This window comes from Papio anubis, chromosome 9 (assembly GCF_008728515.1).
Source record: "Papio anubis isolate 15944 chromosome 9, Panubis1.0, whole genome shotgun sequence".
In the NCBI taxonomy this organism is placed as follows: domain Eukaryota; kingdom Metazoa; phylum Chordata; class Mammalia; order Primates; family Cercopithecidae; genus Papio; species Papio anubis.
In genome coordinates, this window is record NC_044984.1 from 51,800,109 (window position 1) to 51,823,106 (window position 22,998).

Consider the following 22,998-nt stretch of genomic DNA (forward strand, 5'->3'; position numbering starts at 1 on the left):
GGGTTCAAGCAATTCTGCCTCAGCCTCCCGAGTAGCTGGGACTACAGGTACACGCCACCAGGCCCAGCTAATTTTTTGTATTTTTAGTAGAGACAGGATTTCACCATGTTGGCCAGGCTGATCTCGAACTCCTGACCTCAAATGATCTGCCCACCTTGGCCTCCCAAAGTGCTGGGATTATAGGCACGAGCCACTGCGCCTGGCCTGAAGACATTTTTAAACTAAGTGAGTGTCCATAAAGCATATAAAATCTATAGATGGGGCCAGGTGCAGTAGCTCATGCCTGCAATCCCAGCACTTTGGGAAGCCAAGGCAGGCAGATCACCTGAGGTCAGGAGTTCAAGACCAGCCTGGCCAACATGGTAAAACCCCACCTCTACTAAAAATACAAAAAATTAGCCGGGCATGGTCGTGGGTGCCTGTAATTCCAACTACCCTGGAGGCTGAGGCAGGAGAATTGCTTGAACCCAGGAGGCGGAGGTTGCAGTGAGCCAAGATTGTGCCATCGCACTCCAGCTTGGGCAACAAGAGTGAAACTCAGCCTCAAAAAAAAAAAAAAAAAAACCTATAGATGTCCCTTCTTTTCTGCCTAGCTTCAAGTACACAAAACAGAAATTCAGAACACCATTTATAATTGTGTCCTAAGAATAGAATAACTTAGACCCAAAAGTTCATTTAATTATTATCTTTCATGTAACATGACAGCACATAATGAAACATTCATCACTTATCTGTACTGAATATTTAAAATTCATTATTTGTATCAGTGGAGGCTAGAAGTACAGCTGGAACGGTGGCAGACTGTCTCCACAAACTGTGGTAGAATTGGTAGGGAATGACAACTCACATGTAATAATGGAAAGAAAAATAGCCAGAGCAGAGACTGGTGAATTGTAAGAGGAAAAACAATAGAAAAGCAGGCAGTTAGAGAACAAAATATCTCAGAGAGCTGTCTAATTTTAAGTCATTCCTTTATATTATTGCTGTTTTAATCTTTAAAGAAGACAAGCCTTATGTGAATTGAATTGTCTAGAAAAATTATGCTTCAAGTTTCCAGATCCTCTAAAATGTTGTTGTTCCTGTGTTTTAATCTAACTTCTTGCTAGTGTTAATTGTCTCTTGACTTATAATAAAATCAGTTTTCACCCCTGGGCACGAAGGAAAGGATTTATTGGGCTTGGGTAACAGAAGAAACCAGCAGTGACCACAGAGGAAGGGCTCTAACAGGTAGATGAGAGGAGGCTCAGAGTTTGGGCCGGCCAGGCAGAAACCAAAGAAGAACCCCGTGAGGAAGTTTGGCTAACTATCTACTACTATCATTTCTGTACTACAGTATGAATTTGGATGAAAAACAACATGGCCAACAAAGAGTGAAATTCCTTTTACTCACATTTACCAAGTGGCAAGCTCAGAGGCTATTTCTGACCCAGAAAAATGCTGACTGCTTTAACACAACCAGGATATGAATTTAACACTGTGTGTAGAGCCAGGAAGCTCAAGTTTTAAGAGTTTATTGTATGAGTCATTTTATGACTTGTTAAATATGTATTTGTATACAGTTTATTTTTTGGTAATAAAAAAAGTCAAAATGCAGCAAAAACCAGTGAACTCAGGCCCAAATAGATTAGGAATTTTACTGTCCTTTTTAGACTTCATTGTGGACTACATGACAAAAATGGAAGATTTTATTTTGAGAGCTGAAGCTGGAGTTTTTAAAGAGAATCAAGTGTTTTTAAAAGTGACTAATTCTTACACATTTCCACTTTTATTCAGATATAAAGAATGTTGGCCGGGCACAGTGGCTCACACCTACAATCCCAGCATTTTGAGAGGCAAAGACAGGAGAATCATTTGAGGCCAGGAGTTTGAGACCAGCCTGGGCAACATAGAGAGACCCTGTCTCTACAAAGAAATTTTTTTATACTAGCTGGCTGTGGTTGCACATGCCTATAGTCCCAGCTACTTGGGAGGCTGAGGTAGGAGGATCTCTTGAGTGCAGTGAGCCCTAATTGTGCCACTGCACTCCAGGCTGGGTAACAGAGCTGGGTAACCCTGTCTCTAAAGGAAAAAAAAAAAAGTGTGCATATAATGCACTTCCAATCTTTACCTGTGTCTCCTGACGCAAACTGGTATCTTCACATTCTTTCTCAATTTCTTCCTTACTTGGAGTCTTAGATATAAACTTGTTTTTGTTTACAGATTCTTCCACCAGTTTTTTTTCTGATTCTTTCATTATTTCCAGGGTCTCTTGAGTAGTGTTACTGTTAGACATGTTCTTCAATAGAATACAGTGGCCTCTATGGACTCCTAAAGAAACATCAAATGCATTAAGCAGGAGGTATGTATCCATACTTAACAAATACACAGGACTTATATTTCACATGGGTACATTTTTTTCCAGTAGCCTTCCTATAACCCAGAAAAGAGTTATTTAATAAATGCTGTCCCTGCGTTCATTTCTTTAAAAAAAAAAAAACAAAAACCTTTATTGAGGTAAAATTGACATAAACTGCATATATTTAAAATGTATAATTTTATATTATGGCACATCCATTCACCTGTAAAACCATCACCCCAATCAAGACAGTGAGCACATTCATCATGCCCCAAAGGTTCCTCATGTCCCTTTGTAATCTCTTCCTCTCTTCCCTCTACCCCCAGCCAACTACTGATCTGTTCTGACACTACAGATTAGTCTGCATTTTCTAGAATTTTGTATAAATGGAATCAATCACACTGTCTGGACTCTTTTACTCAACATAATTATTTTGAGATTCACCAGGATTCAGTTCTAAAGTAGTATGAGCCCTCTAGACACTTTATTTTCTCCCCTTGTTCCCTACAGAAATTTGCTCACATTTCTGGCTCAGTCACTTCACCCATTAGATTCTCTCCAGCAAGAAGAAAATTATAAAGCTCTATTGACTACTAGAAAGGAATATTCTCCTTTCCCAAGGAAGAAATTTCACAGCTACCACAAACCCACAACACTGTTACCAACTTCAAGCTATTCTCCCTTCAAAAAGAAGTAAAATCAGACAAGGCTTAAATGGTTATAGAATATATAAAATCCTACAAATATATATATATTTTTAGATGGAGTCTCACTCTGTCACCCAGGCTGGGGTGCAGTGTCACAATCATAGCTCACTGCAACCTTGAACTTCTGGGCTCAAGCAATGTTCTCACCTCTGCCTCCCAAGTAACTAGGAATACAGGCATATGCCCAGCTAAATTTTTTTTTTTTTTTTGAGACGTAGTCTCGCTCTGTCGCCCAGGCTGGAGTGCAGTGGCACGATCTTGGCTCACTGCAAGCTCTGCCTCCCGGGTTCATGCCATTCTCCTGCCTCAGCCTCCCGAGTAGCTAGGACTACAGGTGCCTGCCACCACGCCCGGATGATTTTTTTCTATTTTTTAGTAGAGATGGGGTTTCACCGTGTTAGCCAAGATGGTCTCGACCTCCTGACCTCATGATCCGCCCACCTCGGCCTCCCAAAGTGCTGGGTTTACAGGCTTGAGCCACTGCACCCGGCAGGCCGGCTCATTTTTGAGATTTTTTTTGGGAGAGATGGAGTCTTGGTATGTTGCCCAAATTGGTCTTGAACTCCTGGACTCAAGTGATCCTCCCACTTCGGCCTCCCAAAGTGTTGGGATTAGAGGCGTGAGCCATCGCACCCAGCCTTAAATTCTTTCCTTTATCTTAAGCAAGCTGAAAAAACAAGAAGAGAACTTTGTAGATATCTGTCCTTCAGAAAAATTGGGTCCCTCCCTGGAGGAAGAATCTTTACTTTGCTATACACTATTTGGGTTCAGTCAATCTACTCTCTGCCAGTGATAGAGTATCTATAGTGCAGGGACGGCTGTTTCTTTATCACTTACTATCACTACCTGGGAAATCCTGTAATGAAGCCTACACAGTTCTCCAACCACACACTAAGAAACAGAAGTTGATACTCTATACACAGATGCATGTCCTCAATTGCCCAAGTCAAACACGTTTAGCTCCAACAATAGTTTGCAGAGGTTTCTCCTTATACAGGTTACTGACTGTACTTCAACCCTAAAGACTTCTTTCCCTCCTTTACTGGTAACTCTCCCAGATGTCACATCTATTCCCAGTGAAGCCCTAGAAACAGAATTAAATAAACAGACAAATGGTTAGCAACGCTTCAAGAAAATTGTCACAACAGATATTTTTCTCTCTTTTAAATCAGTTTAAAGGGTAAGACCCAGAAGTCTTTCAAGAAGCAAAGGTAGCCACATCCTGACATAAGTTAGATGGTCTGCCAGGCTATTGCTTTGTGATTTTTTTTTTTTTTTTTTTGAGACGGGATCTCACTCTGTCACCCAGGCTGGAATGCAGTGATGCGATCATAGCTCACTGCAGCCTCAAACTCCTGGGTTCAGGGAGCGGTGGCATGTGACTGTAGTTCTAGTTACTCAGAAGGCTGAGGGGGTTAGATCACTGTTTTGTTCACCTTGTGGTGGCTCTTCAGTAGCTGCCTGGAGACTTGGTTTACTTAGGTAAATTCTCTTTAGAGGGCCAGAGAGTCATTCACACAATTGCAAAGTCATATAGTTGACGGCCGGGCACAGTTGCTCACACTTGCAATCCCAGCACTTTGGGAGGCCGAGGTGGGTGGATCACCTGAGGTCAGGAGTTTGAGACCAGCCTGACCAATATGGTGAAACCTGTCTCTACTAAAAATACAAAAATTAGCCTGGCGTGGTGGTGAGCCATTGCGTCTAGCCTTAAATTTTTTCCTTTATCTTAAGCAAGCTGGCTCAATTGCACTCGATTGCCTCCCAGCTATTTGGGAGACCGAGGCAGGAGAATCACTTGAACCTGGGAAGCGGAAGTCACGGTGAGCTGAGATCACACCATTGCACTCCAGCCTGGGTGACAGAGTAAGACTCTGGTTCAAAAAAAAAAAAAGTCATATAGTTGAAAGTTGAATTTAAAGACGAAAAATATTAGAAGAAACTGGCTACAAGTATTGAAAGACACTGATACAAACTTCTACTTTAGAATTATCTGCTTCAGTAACTAAAAGCTACTATAAAAACAGTTATAACCTACAGACCTTCATGGATCATTTGCTATACATGGGACTTTGTTTATGTATGTAGTATGTATGTATGTATTACCACCCCCACAATAGGTAAATCAAGCCTCAATTCTCTTCAGTCTGAAGTACTAGTAAAACTCACCACATGCATTCTCCCTATCTCTTGGCTAGGAAACATTAATAAAGATCAAAATTGGGGGCTGTGTGTGTTGGCTCATGCCTGTAACCCCAACACTTTGGGAGGCTGAGCCAGCAGGATTGCTTGAGCCCAGGAGTTCAAGTCAACACAGTGAGACCCTGTCTCTACAAAAAAAAAAAAAAAAAAAAAAAAAAAAAAATTAGCCAGACATGGTGGTGCACACTTGTAGTTTCAGCTACTCAGGAGGCAGAGGCGGGAGGATCACTTGAGCCCAGGACGTCAAGGATGCATTGAGCCATGACTCTGCCACTACACTCCAGCCTGGGCGACAGAATAAGATCTTGTCTCTAAATAAATAAATAAATAGTGCTGGGTGCAGTGGCTCATGTCTGTAATCTTAGCAATTCAAAAGGCTGAGGTGGGAGGGTTGCTTGAGGTCAAGAGTTTGAGACCAGCCTGGGCAACACAGTGAGACTTCCTCTCTACAAAAAAAAAAACAAAATTAGCTGGGTGCGGTGGGGTATGCCTGTCGTCCCAGCTACTTGGGAGGCTGAGGTGGGAGGATCACTTGAGCCCAGGAGTTCAAGGCTACGGTAGGCTATAACCACACCACTACACTCCACCCCAGGTGACAAAGCAAGATCCTGTCTCTGAAAAAAAAAAAAAAAAAAAAAAATCAGGCGCAGTGGCTCATGCCTGTAATCCCAGCACTTTGGGAGGCTGAGGTGGGCAGATCACCCGAGGTTGGGAGTTTGAGACCAGCATGACCAATATGGAGAAACCCCATCTCTACCAAAAATATAAAATTAGCCAGGTGTGGTGGTGCATGCCTGTAATCCCAGCTACTTGGGAGGCTGAGGCCGGAGAATCACTTGAACCAGGAAGGTGGAGGTTGCGGTGAGCTGAGATTGTGCCATTGCAGTCCAGCCTGGGCAACAAGAGTGAAAAATCCATCTCAAAAAAAAAAAAAAATTAGTCAGGCACAGTGGCTCATGCCTGTAATCCCAGCACTTTGGGAGGCCAAGGCGGATGGATAACCTGAGGTCAGGAGTTAGAGACCAGCCTGACCAACATGGAGAAACTCCATCTTTACTAAAAATACAAAATTAGCCGGGCATGGTGGTGCATGCCTGCAATCCCAGCTATTCGGAAGGCTGAGGCAGGAGAATCACTTGAAACTGGGAGGTGGAGGTTGCGGTGAGCCGAGATTGTGCCATTGCGCTCCAGCCTGGGCAACAAGAGTAAAACTCTGTCTCAAAAAAACAAAAAATTCATTAAATAATAGTCAATACTGGAAGAGTTCTTAGATTTGACCTCCCACAATCTTCCCCTATTCCCCAAAGAAGAACTCATTTTTGTAATTTTCTGAAAGGCCTGCTAACCTCTGGGAAAACTGAAACAGGATCATTTCACTATTTATGAAATAGTCTTAATTGTTGTATAGTTGCTCCCTATTATAAATTATGAACTGCTTCAATCTTGATCCTAAATCAGTCTTAGAGACACAGAAAATTAAATTTACATCTTTTATCATATGATAGGCCTTCAGTATTTTTCTCTTTTCCAAGCTTAAATAGCCTCAAATTTGTCAGAAAGAGAAGGTGATATAAAAAATTATAAAGCAGTTTTTGTTTTTTGGTTTTGTTTTTGAGACAGGGTCTCACTCTGTCACCCAGGCTGCAGTGGCATGATCATGGCCCGACCTCGACCTCCCTGGGCTCAGGTGATCCTCCTATCTCAGCCTCCCAAGTAGCTGGGACTACAGGTATGGGCCACTATGCCTGGCTAATTTTTCTATTTCTTTTCTTTTTTTATTTTTTTGAGATGGAGTCTTGCTCTGTCACTCAGGTTGGAATGCAGTGGCAATCTCACTCACCGCAACTTCTGCCTCCCAGTTTCAAGTGATTCTCCTGCCTCATCCTCCCAAGTAGCTGGGATTACATGCGACTGCTTCCACACCCAGCTAATTTTTGTATTTTTAGTAGAGACGGGTTTTCACCATGTTGGCCAGGCTGGTCTTGAACTCATGACCTCAGGTGATCCACCCACCTCAGCCTCTCAGAGTGCTGGGATTATAGGTGTGAGCCACTGTACCCAGCCTGATTTTTCTATTACTTTTAGAGATAGGGTTTTGCCATGTTGCCCAGGCTGGTCTCAAACTCCTGAGCTCAAGTGATCCACCTGCCTTGGCCTCCCAAAGTGCTAGGATTACAGACCTGAGCCACTGTGCAAGGCACAGCAGTGGTTTGTTTCTTTTTCAAGGATGGGCCTTAATTACCAAATGGGTATACTTCATCAAATCAAAATGACAACTTTGCAGCTCTCCTTCACATGTGGGTCAGGAATCAACTATCTGGATACCTGGAATAATTCCAGTGTACAAACACTGTTTCTCAGCCAAAACACTATGAATGCAAACAAATAAAAAATGATCTTTCATCTGCAGAATATGGTCACATATTCAACCTCAAGTTTTACGGAGACACATGGCTTCCTTCATTCATTGGAGAAACAGGAAGACTTGAACTTTAGGTTCTTATAGCTACCCATAAAACAGACTGATTTAACTACCCACTTTTAAGAATTTAGTCAGTTGGCTGGGCACGTTGGCTCATGCCTACAATTAGAGCACTTTTGGAGGCCAAGGCAGGTGAACTGCTCAAGCTTAGGAGTACAAGACCAGCCTGGGCAACATGGCAAACCCCATCTCTACCAAAAATACAAAAATTAGCAGGGCATGGTGGCACACGCCTGGGGTCCTAGCTACTTAGTTGAGCCTGGGAGGCAGAGGTTGCAGTGAGCCGAGATCGCTCCGCTGTACTGCTGCCTGCGTATCTCAAAAAAAATTTAGTCAGTCATTCTACTGAGACCACCGGCCTCTTGAAGAGCTGTATAAAACAAAGTAATTCTTACACTGAGAAAAATGAAGCAGCAGAGGAAAGGGCACCTCCCCAGATTTCCCTGTTCTTCCACATTCATTGATCTAACCCAGATTTCTTTTGGCACTTGCCTTCCCTTGAGAATACATGATCAGGGAAGGAGATCTTATCCCCAATCCCTGGGAGATGGATATTAATTAGTTAAACCAATTGTGGCAATTCTGTTTCCTTTTTGTGACTGGTTTTAGAAGGGACAAGTGAGACACAAAGGGACTTTATTGGATGGAAAAAGTTTCCTACTTTATTTAAAAAATTTTTAAAGCCTCTGGAAGAAACAGGTATCTTCTACCCAAGGTGATCTTCTATGCAGATGATACCTGGACTGTGGCAGCACCCTGTCAACACATGGAGGATGGGGAAGCAGAGAAAATAAGCCTGCAGCCATCATTTTTTTTTTTTTTTTTTTTTTTTGAGATGGAGTTTCACTATATCATCCAGGTTAGAGTACAGTGGTGAGATCTTGGCTTACTGCAACCTCCAACTCCCAGGTTCAAGTGATTCTCCTGCCTCAGCCTCCCCAGTAGCTAGGATTACAGGCATGCACCACCATGCCCAGCGTTTTTTGTTTTGTTTTGTTTTGTTTTGTTTTGTTTTTTAACACGAAGTCTCACTCCGTCACCTAGGCTGGAGTGCAATGGCATGATCTTGGCTCACTGCAACCTCTGCCTGCTGGGTTCAAGCGATTCTACCACAGCCTCCTGCGTGGGTGGGATTATAGGCATGTGCCACCACATTTGGCTAATTTCTGTATTTTTGGTAGAGGTGGGGTTTCTCCATGTTGGCCAGGCTGGTCGTGAACTCCTGACCTCAGGTAATCCACCCACCTTGGTCTCCCAAAGTGCAGGGATTACAGGCGTGAGACATCGCACCTGGCCTAATTTTTGTATTTTTGTAAAGATAGGGTTTTGCCATGTTGGCCGGCCTGGTCTCAATCTCCTGACCTCAGGTGATCTGCCTGCTTCAGCCTACGAAAGCGACTGGAATAAAAGCGTGAGCCACTTTGCCCAGGCTTTTTGTTTTTGTTTCTTGAGACAAAACAGTCTGTCACCTAGGCTGGAGTGCAGTGGCATGATCACAGCTCACTGAAGCCTCAACCTCTGGGGCGCAGGTGATCCTTCTACTTCAGGCTGATTACAGGCACCATCACCAAGAATGGCTAATTTTTGTATTTGTAATAGAGATGGGGTTTCGCCATGTCGCCCAGGCTGGTCTCAAACTCCTGGGCTCAAGCAATCCACCCGCCTTGGCCTCCCAAAGTGCTAGGATAACAGATGTGAGCCACCATGCCTGGCTGGAGCCTGCATCCTTGATGCTATGATTAGACACTAGTTAGTCAGTCTGGACCCTCCCTATCTCTGGACTTCCTGATATTTGAAGTCATAAATCCTCTTACCATTTAAGCTACTCTGAGTTGAGTTTATTATGTCAGAATCCTGGGAGACAGTAAAAAAAAAAAAAAGGTGGGGGGGATATTAAAAGAAGAATGGGCCAGGCCAGGTGGCTCACGCCTGTAATCCCAGCACTTTGGGAGGCCGAGACAGGCGGATCATGAGGTCAGGAGTTCGAGACCAGCCTGGCCAACATAGTGAAACCTCATCTCTACTAAAAGTACAAAAATTAGCCAGGCATGGTGGTGCGTGCCTGTAGTCCCAGCTTCTCAGGAGGCTGAGGCAGGAGAATCACTTGAACCCAGGAGGAGGAGGTTGTGATGAGCTGAGATCATGCCACTGCACTCCAGCCTGGGCAAAAGAGTGAAACTCCATCAGAAAGAAAGAAAGAAAGAGAGAGAGAGGAAGAAAGGAAGAAAGAAAGAAAGGAAGAAAGGAAGAAAGAAAGAAAGAAAGACAGGGAGACAGGCAATAATAATAACAATCAGCTGAAACTTTTGAGTGCTTACATTGTGCCAGGCACTATCCTAAAATATTTTATATATCTCATTTAATCTTACAATGATCTTATTACATATTTATTCTTACTATCATCACCATTTTACAGACAAGTAAACTGAGGCACAGAGAAGTTAAACAGTTTGCTTAAAAGGGCACACAACTGGCATATGGCACAGCCAGGACTCAAAGTCAGAAAATCTGGCTCTGGGACTTGCTTTCTTAAACTTTATACAACACTGCCTCTAACTAAGGGGAGAAATAGTCAAAGACCAGAAAGGAAAGTCTACCAAAGACACAAAGGAATCATGGAATCTCATAACTCTAGGGGTACTTAGAAGCTTTTTCATTCTGCTCCATTTTTCTTTTTCTTTTCTTCTTCTTTTTTTTTTTTTTTTCCTCTCTGAGACTGAGTTTTGCTCTGTTGCCCAGGCTGGAGTGCAGTAGCATGATCTCGGCAACCTCCGCCTCCCGGGTTCAAGCAATTTCCGGCTAATTTTTGTACTTTTAATAGAGAAGGGGTTTCACCATGTTGGCCAGGCTGGTCTCGAACTCCTGACCTCAACTAATCTGCCCACCTCAGCCTCCCAAAGTGCTAGGATTACAGGCGTGAGTCACTGTGCCCAGCCTTAGCTCTATTTTTCTACATACATAATCTTTCATAACTAGGTTCTTGACTCATTAGTAACTCTGAAAAATGTCCCTGCTTGTATATCTCTTAGTGAAGGGAAAGTCTTCACCTCCAGAAAGAAACCATTTCTTTCCGGAATACTTTCCTTTTAAAGAGGCAAAATTTACGTCTTTGGTACTTCCTCCCACTGGCCCCTGTTTAGCCTTCTGTGCGAGTCATAAAGATTCCATATCAGCTCTTTACAAAAGAAAACTTTACCTTATTTCCTTCTCTAAACATTCCCAGCTTCAAGTCAGGCTTTCAAATCACATGGCTTTAAGTCTCCTCACCATTTTCTTCTAGGATAAAAGAAACTGCCCTGAAAGTAGGCAGAAGCTAGTAATGAAGGGTCAGAGTGTTACTAATCCAGAGTTAAGATCCACTGGAAGATAAACTAAGCATAAAACTGTATTTCTTTTTTTTTTTTTTTTTTTTGAGACGGAGTCTTGCTCTGTCACCCAGGCTGGAGTGCAGTGGCGCGATCTCGGCTCACTGCAAGCTCCACCTCCCGGATTCACGCCATTCTCCTGCCTCAGCCTCCCGAGCAGCTGGGACTACAGGCATCTGCCACCACGCCCGGCTAATTTTTTGTATTTTTAGTAGAGACAGGGTTTCCCCATGTTGGCCAGGATGGTCTCGATCTCCTGACCTCGTGATCCGCCCGCCTTGGCCTCTCAAAGTGCTGAGATTACAGGCGTGAGCCACCGCGCCCGGCCAAAACTGTATTTCTTAGCCTGAGGCTCTTTTGCTTTCCAAAATAACCTTTAATTAACGTAATTTCCAGTCCTTTCAGCCAATGCAGAAGGTTGTCGTTACTCTTGGGGCATAAAGATTCCTGGAAATAATTTTTTCCAGGCCAAAACAAAAGCAAAAGTAAGCAACTAACTTAAAAAAGCCTTAGGCTGGGTGTAGTGGCTCATGCCTGCAATCCCACCACTTTGGGAGGCGGGTGGATCACTGAGGTCAGGAGTTCGAGACCAACCTGACTAACATGGTGAAACCTCATTTCTACTAAAAATACAAAAAATTAGCTGGGCGTGGTGGCGTGTGCCTGTTAATCCCAGCTACTCGGGAGGCTCTATTGAACCCAGAGGTGGAGGTTGCAGTGAGCTGAGATTGCGCCACTGTACTCCAGCTTGGGCAACAAGATTGAAACTCTGTCTCCCAAAAAAAAAAAAAAAGCCTTAAACAGCTAAAATAAACCCAGTAGTATCTTAAAAGGTAGAGAAGTAACTCCATTCTTAATAGTTTATTTGGTATAGATAAGAAATTAAGGGTTTGGGAGGTTTTTGGTGGGAGAAGAAAGGAACTATTTCATATCCAACGGTGACTAGAACAAAGCAGACATTAGGCTCCCAGGAGGGCCTAGATGTGTGCTTCCCTACAATCTATTTGTGTACAGTATACATTTCATACAGCCAAATAGCACAATTTCAAAGGCAGGATGTCTCCTGAAGATACTCAGTAGCTCAAAGCTGCACACAGGGGACTGTGCTGTGAGATGTCAAGGGGACAAGTGGGGGAGTGAAGAAATAAGATAATACAGGGGAGGATTATTGGAAGCCAAGATTCAGCTATTTTTTTCAGGGAGAATACTGCATATTCCCTATAATTTTTTTTTTTTTTACTGCTAAGATAGGTACCTTCCATAACAGAGTGAGATTATATATCTTTCCATCAATTTATAAACAACTTTCTAGGCACTGAGCCAAAAGGAATATGTTATATAGGGGACATTCAGAGACAGAAGGATAATTTCATTTTCTCCCTTTTAATCCATGGCCAAGTAGGGAGAATGCAAGCAAGACAAAGATATCTAGGTGCTAAAAATTCTGGTCTACCCTGTGGCAAATTCCTTGGAAGCTTTCCAATCCTGTACTAATTTGTGTATCAATCATAAGTTACTCTCAATTGATAAATTTAAAAAAATGTTTAAAATCTAGGGGCTCAAGAGAATAAACACATGTAATATTATTTAATAATAAAAAACACTGAACTATAGGCTGAGCATCACTAATGAGAAAATCTGAAATCTGAAAGAGTCCAAAATCCAAAGCTTTTTGAGCATGAGTATGATGCTCAAAGGATGTACATAGGAACATTTCCAGTTTGGGGTTTTTGAATTATGGATGCTCAACTATAATACGCCAAAAAAAAAAAAAAAATTCCGAAATCCAAAAAATCTGAAATCTGAAATACAGGAAGTCCTAAGCATTTTGAATAAAGGTCGCTCAACCTATACTGTACATACTGAGACACACAAAACATGGATAGGGCTGGGCACAGTGGCTCATACCTGCAATCCTAGCACTTTGGGAGCCAGGGTGGATGGATCACCTGAGGTCAGGAGTTCGAGACCAGCCTTACCAACATGGTGAAACCCCGTCTCTATAAAAATGCAAAAATTAGCCGAGTGTGGTGGTGGCATGCCTGTAATACCAGCTACTCAGGAGGCTGAGGCAGGAAAATCGCCTGAACCAGGGAGGCAGAGGTTGCAGTGAGCCAAGATCGGGCCATTGCACTCCAGGCTGGGCAACAAGAGTGAAACTCCATCTTGGAAAACAAAACAAAAACATGGATGGATCTCAAAACTACTATGATAAATTAAAGAAAGTAGACTCTCCTCCCCACCCCGCCACCACAAGAACACATACTATATATGTCTATTTATATGAAGCTCAAGAACAAGCAAAACTAACCTACAGTGATCACAATCAGAAAATGATTGCTCAGGACTTGGGGGGTAAATATTGACTGGAAAGAGAAAGAAGGGATCCTCCAGGACTGATGGAAATATTCAATTTTATTTGATGAGTGGTTACATGGGTGAATACAATTGTCAAAACTCATTAACTAGGCCAGGCGCCGTCACGTCTGTAATCCCAGCACTCTGGGAGGCCAAGGCGGGTGGATCACGAGGTCAGGAGTTCGAGACCAGCCTGGCCAATATGGTGAAACCCCGTCTCTACTAAAAAATACAAAAATTAGGCGGGCATGGTGGCGCTTGCCTGTAGTCCCAGCTACTCAGGAGGCTGAGGCAGGAGAATTGCTTGAATCCGGGAGGCGGAGGTTGCAGTGAGCCAAGACCGCACCACTGCACTCCAGCCTGGGCGACAGAGTGAGACTCCATCTCAAAACAAACAAACAAACAAACCTCATTAACAAAATGGTGAAGATCTGTGCATTTTATTATACATTATTTAACTACACCAAACACAAACAAATAAACAAACAAACAAAACCAAAAATTCCTTTAGGAATCAAACAGTAGGAACAAACATCCACAGGGGTTAAGTGGTAGGTTAAAAACAAAACAGTTTAGGTGCTCCTGTGTCATAAGCCTTTTCTTCCATTCTTTGACATTAGAAATTAGGAGAAAAGGAAAAGGTGCATGATTTACTGAGGCTTACTGAGCATGATTATGAGCCTGGTGCTTTATGTACTTCAACTCATATCCACCAAGTGCAGCTAAGCAACCTGATCAAGGTTTCATCACTAAGTGGCAGAAATAGACCAGAACCTCCATGTTGTCTGATTCCAAAGTCTATGTTCTTTCTCTACTTTACTTAAAAAAATTTTTTTTTCTTTTTATTTATTATTTAATCCTAACACAACTCTTTGTTAGGGTATTTTCCAGTTGAAGAAACCAAAGCTCAGAGAAATCCAGTAACTTTCCCAAGTCAATACAAGAGAGGCAATGGTAGAATTCCAACCTAGCTGTGTCTGATCCCAAAGTTAAAGTCGTAGGTGTTCCAGGGTGGCTACTCATTAGAAGCATTCTGGGGTGTGGAGTGTGGGATGGGAAGGGTGCCTAGATCTGAGGCCTCTGAGTATCAGTGAGGGGACATATTTTTGAATTAAAAAGTTAGATTTGTAAACTGTCACCTTTCCCCTCAACCTGGGTCCACACCTCATGACTTTGAATTTTTTTAGTTTATTGAGATCATCTTACTCAATATTCTCAAGGTATAAAGCGTTATCTCCACTTTATAAAAAAAAGATACCAAAAAATAAAAAATAAAGATACCAACACTCAGAAATACTAAGTGAATTGTTCAGGGCCATACACTACATGCAAGGAGCCAGAATTCAAACCCAGGTCTACTTGGTTCCAGAATTCCATGTTCTTCCCATTGCATTGTCAAAACAAAGGACAAAAACAAAAACAGTAGAACTGCATGCCTGAAGAGGTAAATGCCTAACAGTTGTTTGGAGAAGGACAGGAAGGAAGGTACTACTGAGTTACAAATAAGAGATATAGGTCCAAATCTTCATTCTCTTCAAAGAGAGAATGAATATATGGGAATAGGGTGTAAAGTACTTATGAAACACATAAAGCTATAGGTATATGACAGTCACCAAGCCCTTTAAGGACTGCAGAAGTAAACTGTCATAGGCTTTACTAGTACTGGGCCAGTAACAACAATAGTTGTGCCAATATTTCAAATCAGGGAAGCATGAAAATCATTCTGTTCTGTAACTGCAAAAGGATTCACTGCTGTGTAAGGAAACCCATAGGAACTGGCTGGTGACTACAGCAATTCCTTAGGCAAAGTAAAGAGAGAAACAAGATTAAAATGTTCTGGACATGTATACCCTCTTTATTTGCTCAGTATCTATTATTGCTGTACTTGCCTTAAAATGAGAACTGTAGGTGCTTTGATCAATGGACTGAAGTGGTGGTTGGGCCCTGTTACAGTTTTTGTCAGCTTCTCTAAATTCTTGGTCAAAAATGCCCTTTTTACGCCCTAAAGTGGAAAAGAACAAACCACATAGCCTCCTCTTTCAAACAAAGAGGAGTAGAAGGTCCTTCCCCTCTAAAGCTTCCATTTTCTCTAGCTTTATCAAAGAAATCTCACTATGCAGAAAGCATCACAGAATCTTAGGGATGAAAGAGACCCTGAAAGTTCACACTGTCTTTTCCCACCCCTTTGCAAAACTGTTTCCAACTCAACCCAGAGAAGACATCTGGAAAATGAAAAAAATCACAATTTATCTACATTCATGGCACTCTCATGCCTTCTATTGCTAACTTAAATGCCAGGCAACTACATCTATCCTGCCATAACCTATGACCTTAGAAAAGGACACCTCAGACAACAATTCAGTATTAAAACAATTTTTCTTTCGAGATGGAATTTCACTCTTGTTGCCCAGGCTGGAATGCAATGGCACGATCTTGGCTCACTGCAATCTCCATCTTCTGCCTCCATCTCCATCTCAAGCAATTCTCCTGCCTCAGCCTCCCCAGTAGCTGGGATTACAGGCGTGCGCCACCACACCTGGCTAATTTTGTATTTTCAGTAGGGATGGGGTTTCACCATGTTGGGCAGGCTGGTCTCGAACTCCTGACCTCAGGTGATCTGTCTGCCTCAATCTCCCAAAGTGCTGGGATTATAGGCATGAGCCACCGCGCCTGGCTGACAATCTTTCAAAATCTAACATTAAATATGAGATTGGCCAGAGAAATTAGATAACAACCTGATTTCAAAGAAAAAATGGGAAATCTGTAATAATCATTAGTCCTCAAGCCTCTGCTGCAAAGGAGAAACTGCTACTTGTTCCCCAATATCCAATCATCTCTTTGTAAGAGAGGTGCTGATTTTAAGTTGGGGCACACAGCTTCCTGGGGAAAAGCTATGCATATCCTAATCTCCATTGTAGCTAAATGAGTACATGACTAAGTTATAGTCCATGCGATGTAAGAAGTAGTGTTATGGGCTGAACACATGATGTCCCCCACCCAGTTCCTGTGTTAAAGTCCGTACCCCTAGTACCTCAGAATGTGACTGTATTTGGAGACAGGGCCTTTAAAGAGGCGATTAAGTTAAATGAAGCTGTTAGGGTGGGCCTTAATCCAAGCTGACTAGTGTCATTAAGAGGAAATTTGGACACGGAAGTACACCAGAGAGGCACGGTGCCCACAAAGGGAAAATCACATGAGGACAGAGAGAAGGTGACTATCTGGAAGCCACAGAGGCTTCAGGAGAAACCAAACCTGCCAACACCTTGTCTTGGGCTTCTAGCCTCCAAAACTGTAATGAAATACATGTATACTGTTTAAGCCACCCAGCATGTGCTCTTTTGTTATGGCAGCCCTAGCAAACAAATACAAGTAGTAAATACAACTTCTGTGAAGTATCTTTTTTTTTTTTTTGAGACAGTCTCATTTTGTCGCCCAGGCTAGAGTGCAGTGGCACGATCTCAGCTCACTACAACCTCCACCTCCCAGGTTTAAGAGATTATCCTGCCTCAGCCTCCCCAAGTAACTGGTATTACAGGCACACACCTCCATGTTTGGCTAATTTTTGTAGTTTTAATAGAGACAGGGTTTCACCATTTTGGCCAGGCTGGCTATGAAGTATCTTTAAAGGAAGTGGGCAGTACTTCTTCACTCATCCCTAATTCCTTCTGGCTTGAATGTGAAAGTAAAGGCTAGCACTCCAGCAGTCATTTGGACCCTGAGATGATACCAAAGTAGAAAACCATAGACATAGATACCTAGGCCCCTGATTAGTCCTGGACTGACTACCTCTGGGTTTTTTTTTTTTTTCCAAGACACAGGTTCAGGCTATGTCACCCCTTCTGGAGTGCAGTGGTGTGATCATAGCTCACTGAAGCCTTGACCTCAGGCCCAAGCTATCCTCCCACCTCAGCCTCCCAAATTGCTGGAACCACAGGTGTGCACTACTATCCTCAGCTAATTTTTTTTTTTTAGTAGAGATGGGGGTCTCCTTATATTGCCTGGGCTGGTCTTGAATTCCTCAAGCAATCCTGCCACCTCAGCCTCCCAAAGTGTGGATTACAGGTATGAGCCACTGCGCCTGGTTTTTTCTTTTCTTTTCTTTTTTAAACAAATTGAAGGCTTGTCGCAACCCTATGTCAGGCAAGTCTATGGGCACCATTTTTCCAACAGCATGTGTTCACTTCATCTCTCTGTGTCACATTTTGGTAATTCTCATAATATTTCAAACTTTTTCCTTATTATTATATGCGTTATTGTGATCTGTGATCAGTGATCTTGGATGTTGCTATTTTAACTGTTTGGGGGCACCATGAACTGTGCCCATGTAAGACAGTGAACTTAATCAATAAATGTATGTGTTCTGACTCTTCTACCAACCGCTACCCGATCTCTCTCCCTCTCCTCAGCCCTCCCTATTCACTGAGATGCAACAATATTGAAATTAGGTCAATTAATAACTCTACAGTGGCCTCTAAGCGTTCAAGTGAAAGGAAGAGTCACACATCTCTCACTTTAAATCAAAAGTTAGAAATTATGCTTAGTGAGGAAGGCATGTTGAAAGCTAAGACAGGCCAAAAGCTAGGCCTCTTGTGCCAAGCAGTTACCCGTCTGGTGAATGCAAAGGAAAAGTTCTTGAAATTAAACATGCTACTACAGGGAACACACAAATGGTAAGGAAGTGAAACAGCCTTATTGCTGACATGGAGAAAGTCTCAGTGGTCTGGACAGAAGATCAAACCAGCTACAACATTCTCTTAAACCAAAATCTAATCCAGACCAAGTCCCTAACTCTGTTCAACTCTATGAAGGCTGAGAAAGGTGAAGAAGCTGCAGAAGAAAAGTTTGCTGCTAGCAGAGGTTTAAGGAAAGAAGCTGTCTTCATAACCTAAAGGTGCAAGGTGAAGCAGCAAGTGCTGTGGTAGAAGCTGTAGCAAATTATATAGAAGATCTAGTTAAGAAAATTGATAAAGGTGGCTACACTAAACGATAATTTCAATGTAGACAAAAGAGCCTTTTATTGGAAGGAGATGCCATCCTTCATAGCTAGAGAGGAGAAGTCAAAACCTGGCTCCAGTGCCTCAAAGGACAGGCTGATTCTCTCGTTCGGGTCTAATGCAGCTGATGACTTTAAGTTGAAGCCAATATTCATTTACCATTCTGAAAATCCTATGGCCTTAAGAATTATGCCAAATTGACTCTGCCTGTGCTCTAAAAATAGAACAAAGAAGCCTGGATGACAGCGCATCTGTTTATAGCATACTTTACTCAGTATTTTAAGCCCATTGTTGAGATATGTTGCTTAAAAAAAAAAAAAGAGGCCGGGCGCGGTGGCTCAAGCCTGTAATCCCAGCACTTTGGGAGGCCGAGACGGGCGGATCACGAGGTCAGGAGATCGAGACCATCCTGGCTAACACGGTGAAACCCCGTCTCTACTAAAAAATACAAAAAACTAGCCGGGCGAAGTGGCGGGCGCCTGTGGTCCCAGCTACTCGGGAGGCTGAGGCAGGAGAATGGCGTGAACCCAGGAGGCGGAGCTTGCAGTGAGCTGAGATCCGGCCACCGCACTCCAGCCTGGGCGACAGAGCCAGACTCAGTCTCAAAAAAAAAGATTCCTTTCAAAATATTACTGCTCATTGACAATGCACCTAATCACCCAAGAGCTAAGATTCATATGTACAAGGAGATTAATGTTATTTTCAGGCCTGCTAACGTAACATCTATTATTCTGCAGCCCATGGATCAAGGAGTCAAATATTTAGACTTTCAAGTCTTATTATTTAAGAAATGCATTTTTTAGGGCCAGATGTGGTGGTTCACACCTGTAATCCCGGCACTTTGGGAGGCCAAGGCAGGCGGATTACCTGAGGTCAGGAGTTCAAGACTAGCCTGACCAACATGGTGAAATCCCGTCTCTACTAAAAATACAAAAATTGGTCAGGCGTGGTGGTGGGGGCCTGTAATCCCAACTACTCGGGAGGCTGAGGCAGGAGAATCACTTGAACCCTGGAGGCGGAGGTTGCAGTGAGCCGAGATTGCACCATTGCACTCCAGCCTGGGCGACAGAGCAAGACTCCGTCTCAAAAAAAAAAAAGAAAAAAAAAGAAGAAGTACATTTTGTAAGGCTATAGCTGCCATAGATACTGATTCCTCTGATGGATCTAGGCAAAGTAAATTGAAAACCTGGAAAGGATTCACCATTCTAGGTGCCATTAAAAACATTTGTGATTCATGGGAGGAGGTCAAAATATCAACACGAACAGGAGTTTGGAAGAAGTGGATTCCAACCCTTGCAGAAGACTTTGAGGGGTTCAAGACTTTAGTGGAAGTATCTGCAGATGGGGTGGAAATAGCTGAAATAGCCAGAGAACTAGCATCAGAAGTAGAGCCTGAAGATGTGACTCAATTGCTGCAATCTCATGGTAAAACTTCAATGGATGAGGGTTGTTTCTTATGGATGAGCAAAAAAGTAGGTTCTTGAGATGGAATCTACTCTTGGTAAAGATGCTGTGGACACTGCTGAAATGACAATAAAGGATTTAGAATATTACATAAACTAAGTTGATAAAGCAGTGGCAGGGTTTGAGAGAAGTGACCCCAATTTTGCAAGTTCAACTGTGGATAACATGCTATCAAACCGCACCGTATGCTCTAGATAAGTCTTTCATGAAAGGAAGAGTCAGTCGATTCGGTAAATTCATGTTATCTTTTTTTTTTTTTTGAGACAGGGTCTCGTTCTGTCACTCAGGCTGGAGTGCAGTGGCGCAATCACAGCTCACTGCAGCCTGAAACTCCCAGGCTCAGGCGATCCTCCCGCCTCAACCTCCCGAGGAGCTGGGACTACAGGCAAGCCTGGCTCATTTTTGTATTTTCTGTAGAGACAGGGTTCGCTGTGTTGCCCAGGCTGGTCTCGAACTACTGAGCTCAAGTGATCTGCCTGCCTCTGCCTCTCAAAGTGCTGGGATTACTGGTGTGAGCCACCACGCGTGGCCAGTTGTCTTATCTTGAGAAATTGCCACAGCCACCCCACCCTTCAGCAACCACTACCATGATCAGTCAGCAATCATCAACCTCGAGACAAGGCTCTTCACCAGCCAAAATACACTACTTGCTGAAGGCTCAGATGATTATTAGAATGTTTTAGCAATAAAGTTTTTTCATTTCTTTGTTTTGAGACAGGGTCTCTCAGTAGGTTGCCCAGGCTGGAATGCAAGGTCTATTCATGGGTGCAATCATAGTGTCCCACAGCCTTGAATTCCTGGGCCTTAAGTGATCCTCCCATCTCAGCCTCCTGAGCAGCTGGGACTACAGATACGTGTCACTGCACCTGGCAGCAATAAAGTACTTTGAAATTAAGGTATGTATTTTTTTAAGACAATGCTATTGCACACTTACTGGATGACGGTATGGTGTAAACATAACTTTTATGTGCACTGAGAAACCAAAATATTTGTGTGACTTGCTTTATTGTGATATTCAATCGCAGTGGTCTGGAACAAAACCCATAGTGTCTCCAAGGTATGCCTGTATTTGGGTTTTGTTAAATTGTAGAAGATCCCAAACCTAATATACTCTCTACACGGTATCTCATATATATAAAACACACACACACTAAGTATAATAATGAAAAAGTAATAAACAATTTATATAAGCAAAGAATACTATCTCAACATCCTGGAGCTGACTGGGAGGAAAGAGGTAAAATAAGGGAGAGTTGCCACTTTTATTATGGAGGAAATAAGGGTATATCACCCTTGTGCCTAACACTATCTCTGCTGCAAGAACGATGAGCATCATTATAAGGTGAATAAGGGGTAGAACCTATCAAAATAAAGAATATTAATCTCTACAATGCAGGAGACAACAATCATGTTACGGTAGATAAGATTGTGGACTTTGTAGACCCACATGAATTTGGCTGTGTGACTACTGTTTCTACAACTTATTAATTATGTCACTGAGCCTTGGCCTCCTTATCTGTAAGACAGGGATGATACATATCTCACAGAGCCACTAAAAATTACAAAATAACAATTTTAAGGTGCCTGCACAGTAGTTGCTCAGTGAATACTAGTTCCTCCTAATCATTTTATAGTAAGAAGGGAGAGAAAAATAATTGAGACATCTCTTTTCCTTGCTGTTTACTGGTACTGTTTTTCTCTTACGAGTAACATATTTCCACTCCAAATTGGTATCATATAAATAGCCAATACTCGGGAAGCTGAAGCAGGAGAATCACCTGAACTGGGAGGCAGAAGTTACAGTGAGCCGACAGAACAAGACTTCATCTCAAAAAAAAAAAGAACAATATTAAGTCTTCCAATCCATGAACATGGGATGTGTTTCCATTTATATTTTCTTTAATTTCTTTTCTCTCAGCAAGGTTTTATAGTTTTGTTTTTTTTTTTTTTTGAGACGGAGTCTCGCTGTGCTCCCAGGCTGGAGTGCAGTGGCCTGATCTCGGCTCACTGCAAGCTCCGCCTCCCGGGTTCACGCCATTCTCCCGCCTCAGCCTCCCAAGTAGCTGAGACTACAGGCGCCCGCCACCACGCCCGGCTAGTTTTTTTTGTATTTTTAGTAGAGACGGGGTTTCACCATGTTAGCCAGGATAGTCTCGATCTCCTGACCTCGTGATGCACCCGCCTCGGCCTCCCAAAGTGCTGGGATTACAGGCTTGAGCCACCGCACCCGGCCCGGTTTTATAGTTTTTATTGTGTAAGTCTCTCACGTCCTTGGTTAATTCCTAAGTATTTTATTCTTTTTGATGCTATTGTAAATGGAATTGTTTTCATAATTTCCTTCTCAGATTTCATTTTTGTTGTTGTTGTTTTTATGAGATGGAGTTTCGCTCTTGTTGCTCAGGCTGGAAGTGTGATCTCGGCTCACCGCAACCTCCGCGTCCCGGGTTTAAATGATTTTCCTGCCTCAGCCTCCTGAGTAGCTGGGATTACAGGCATGCACAGCCATGCCTGGCTAATTTTGTATTTTTAGCAGAGACTAAAAATTTTTAGGGTTTCTCCATTTTGGTCAGGCTGGTCTTGAACTCCTGACCTCAGGTGATCCACCTGCCTCGGCTTCCCAAAGTGTTGGGATTACAGGCGTGAGCCACCGTGCCTGGCCGGATTGTTCATTACTGATGTACAGAAATGCAACTGATTTCTGTGATAACTTTGTATCCTGCTATTTTGCTGAATGTGTTTATTCTTTTTTTTTTTGAGATAGGGTTTTGCTTTTGTTGCCCAGGATGGAGTTCAATGACACAACCTCAGCTTACAACAACCTCCGCCTCCTGGGTTCAAGTGATTCTCCTGCCTCAGCCTCCTAGGTGGCCTGGATCTGAGCACCCGCTGCCAGCTAATTTTTTTGTAATTTTACCCCACGGTAGAGAGGCCGGGGCTGGTCAGCGGGCTATCAGGATGGGTGATCCACCAGCCTTGGCCTCCTCTGAGTGCTGGGATTACAGGTGGCAGAGCCACCATGCCACAGCATTTAATATTAATTCAGAAGTGTGTGGTGCACTGTGGAATCTTTAGGGTTTTCTTTTTTTTTTTT

The 22,998-nt window shown here is 42.9% G+C and overlaps 1 protein-coding gene across 25 annotated transcripts in view; it reads right to left on the reverse strand.

Moving 5' to 3' along the window:
* Nucleotides 1-22,998, reverse strand: part of R3HDM2 (R3H domain containing 2) — a 180,243-nt gene that overhangs the window by 56,082 nt on the left and 101,163 nt on the right. For all 25 annotated transcript variants that reach the window (XM_031651049.1, XM_031651065.1, XM_031651052.1 and 22 more), the window contains one exon: nucleotides 2,108-2,307. In XM_031651049.1, coding sequence (XP_031506909.1) covers nucleotides 2,108-2,307 — 200 coding nt within the window. The remainder of the gene's footprint in view (nucleotides 1-2,107; nucleotides 2,308-22,998) is intronic.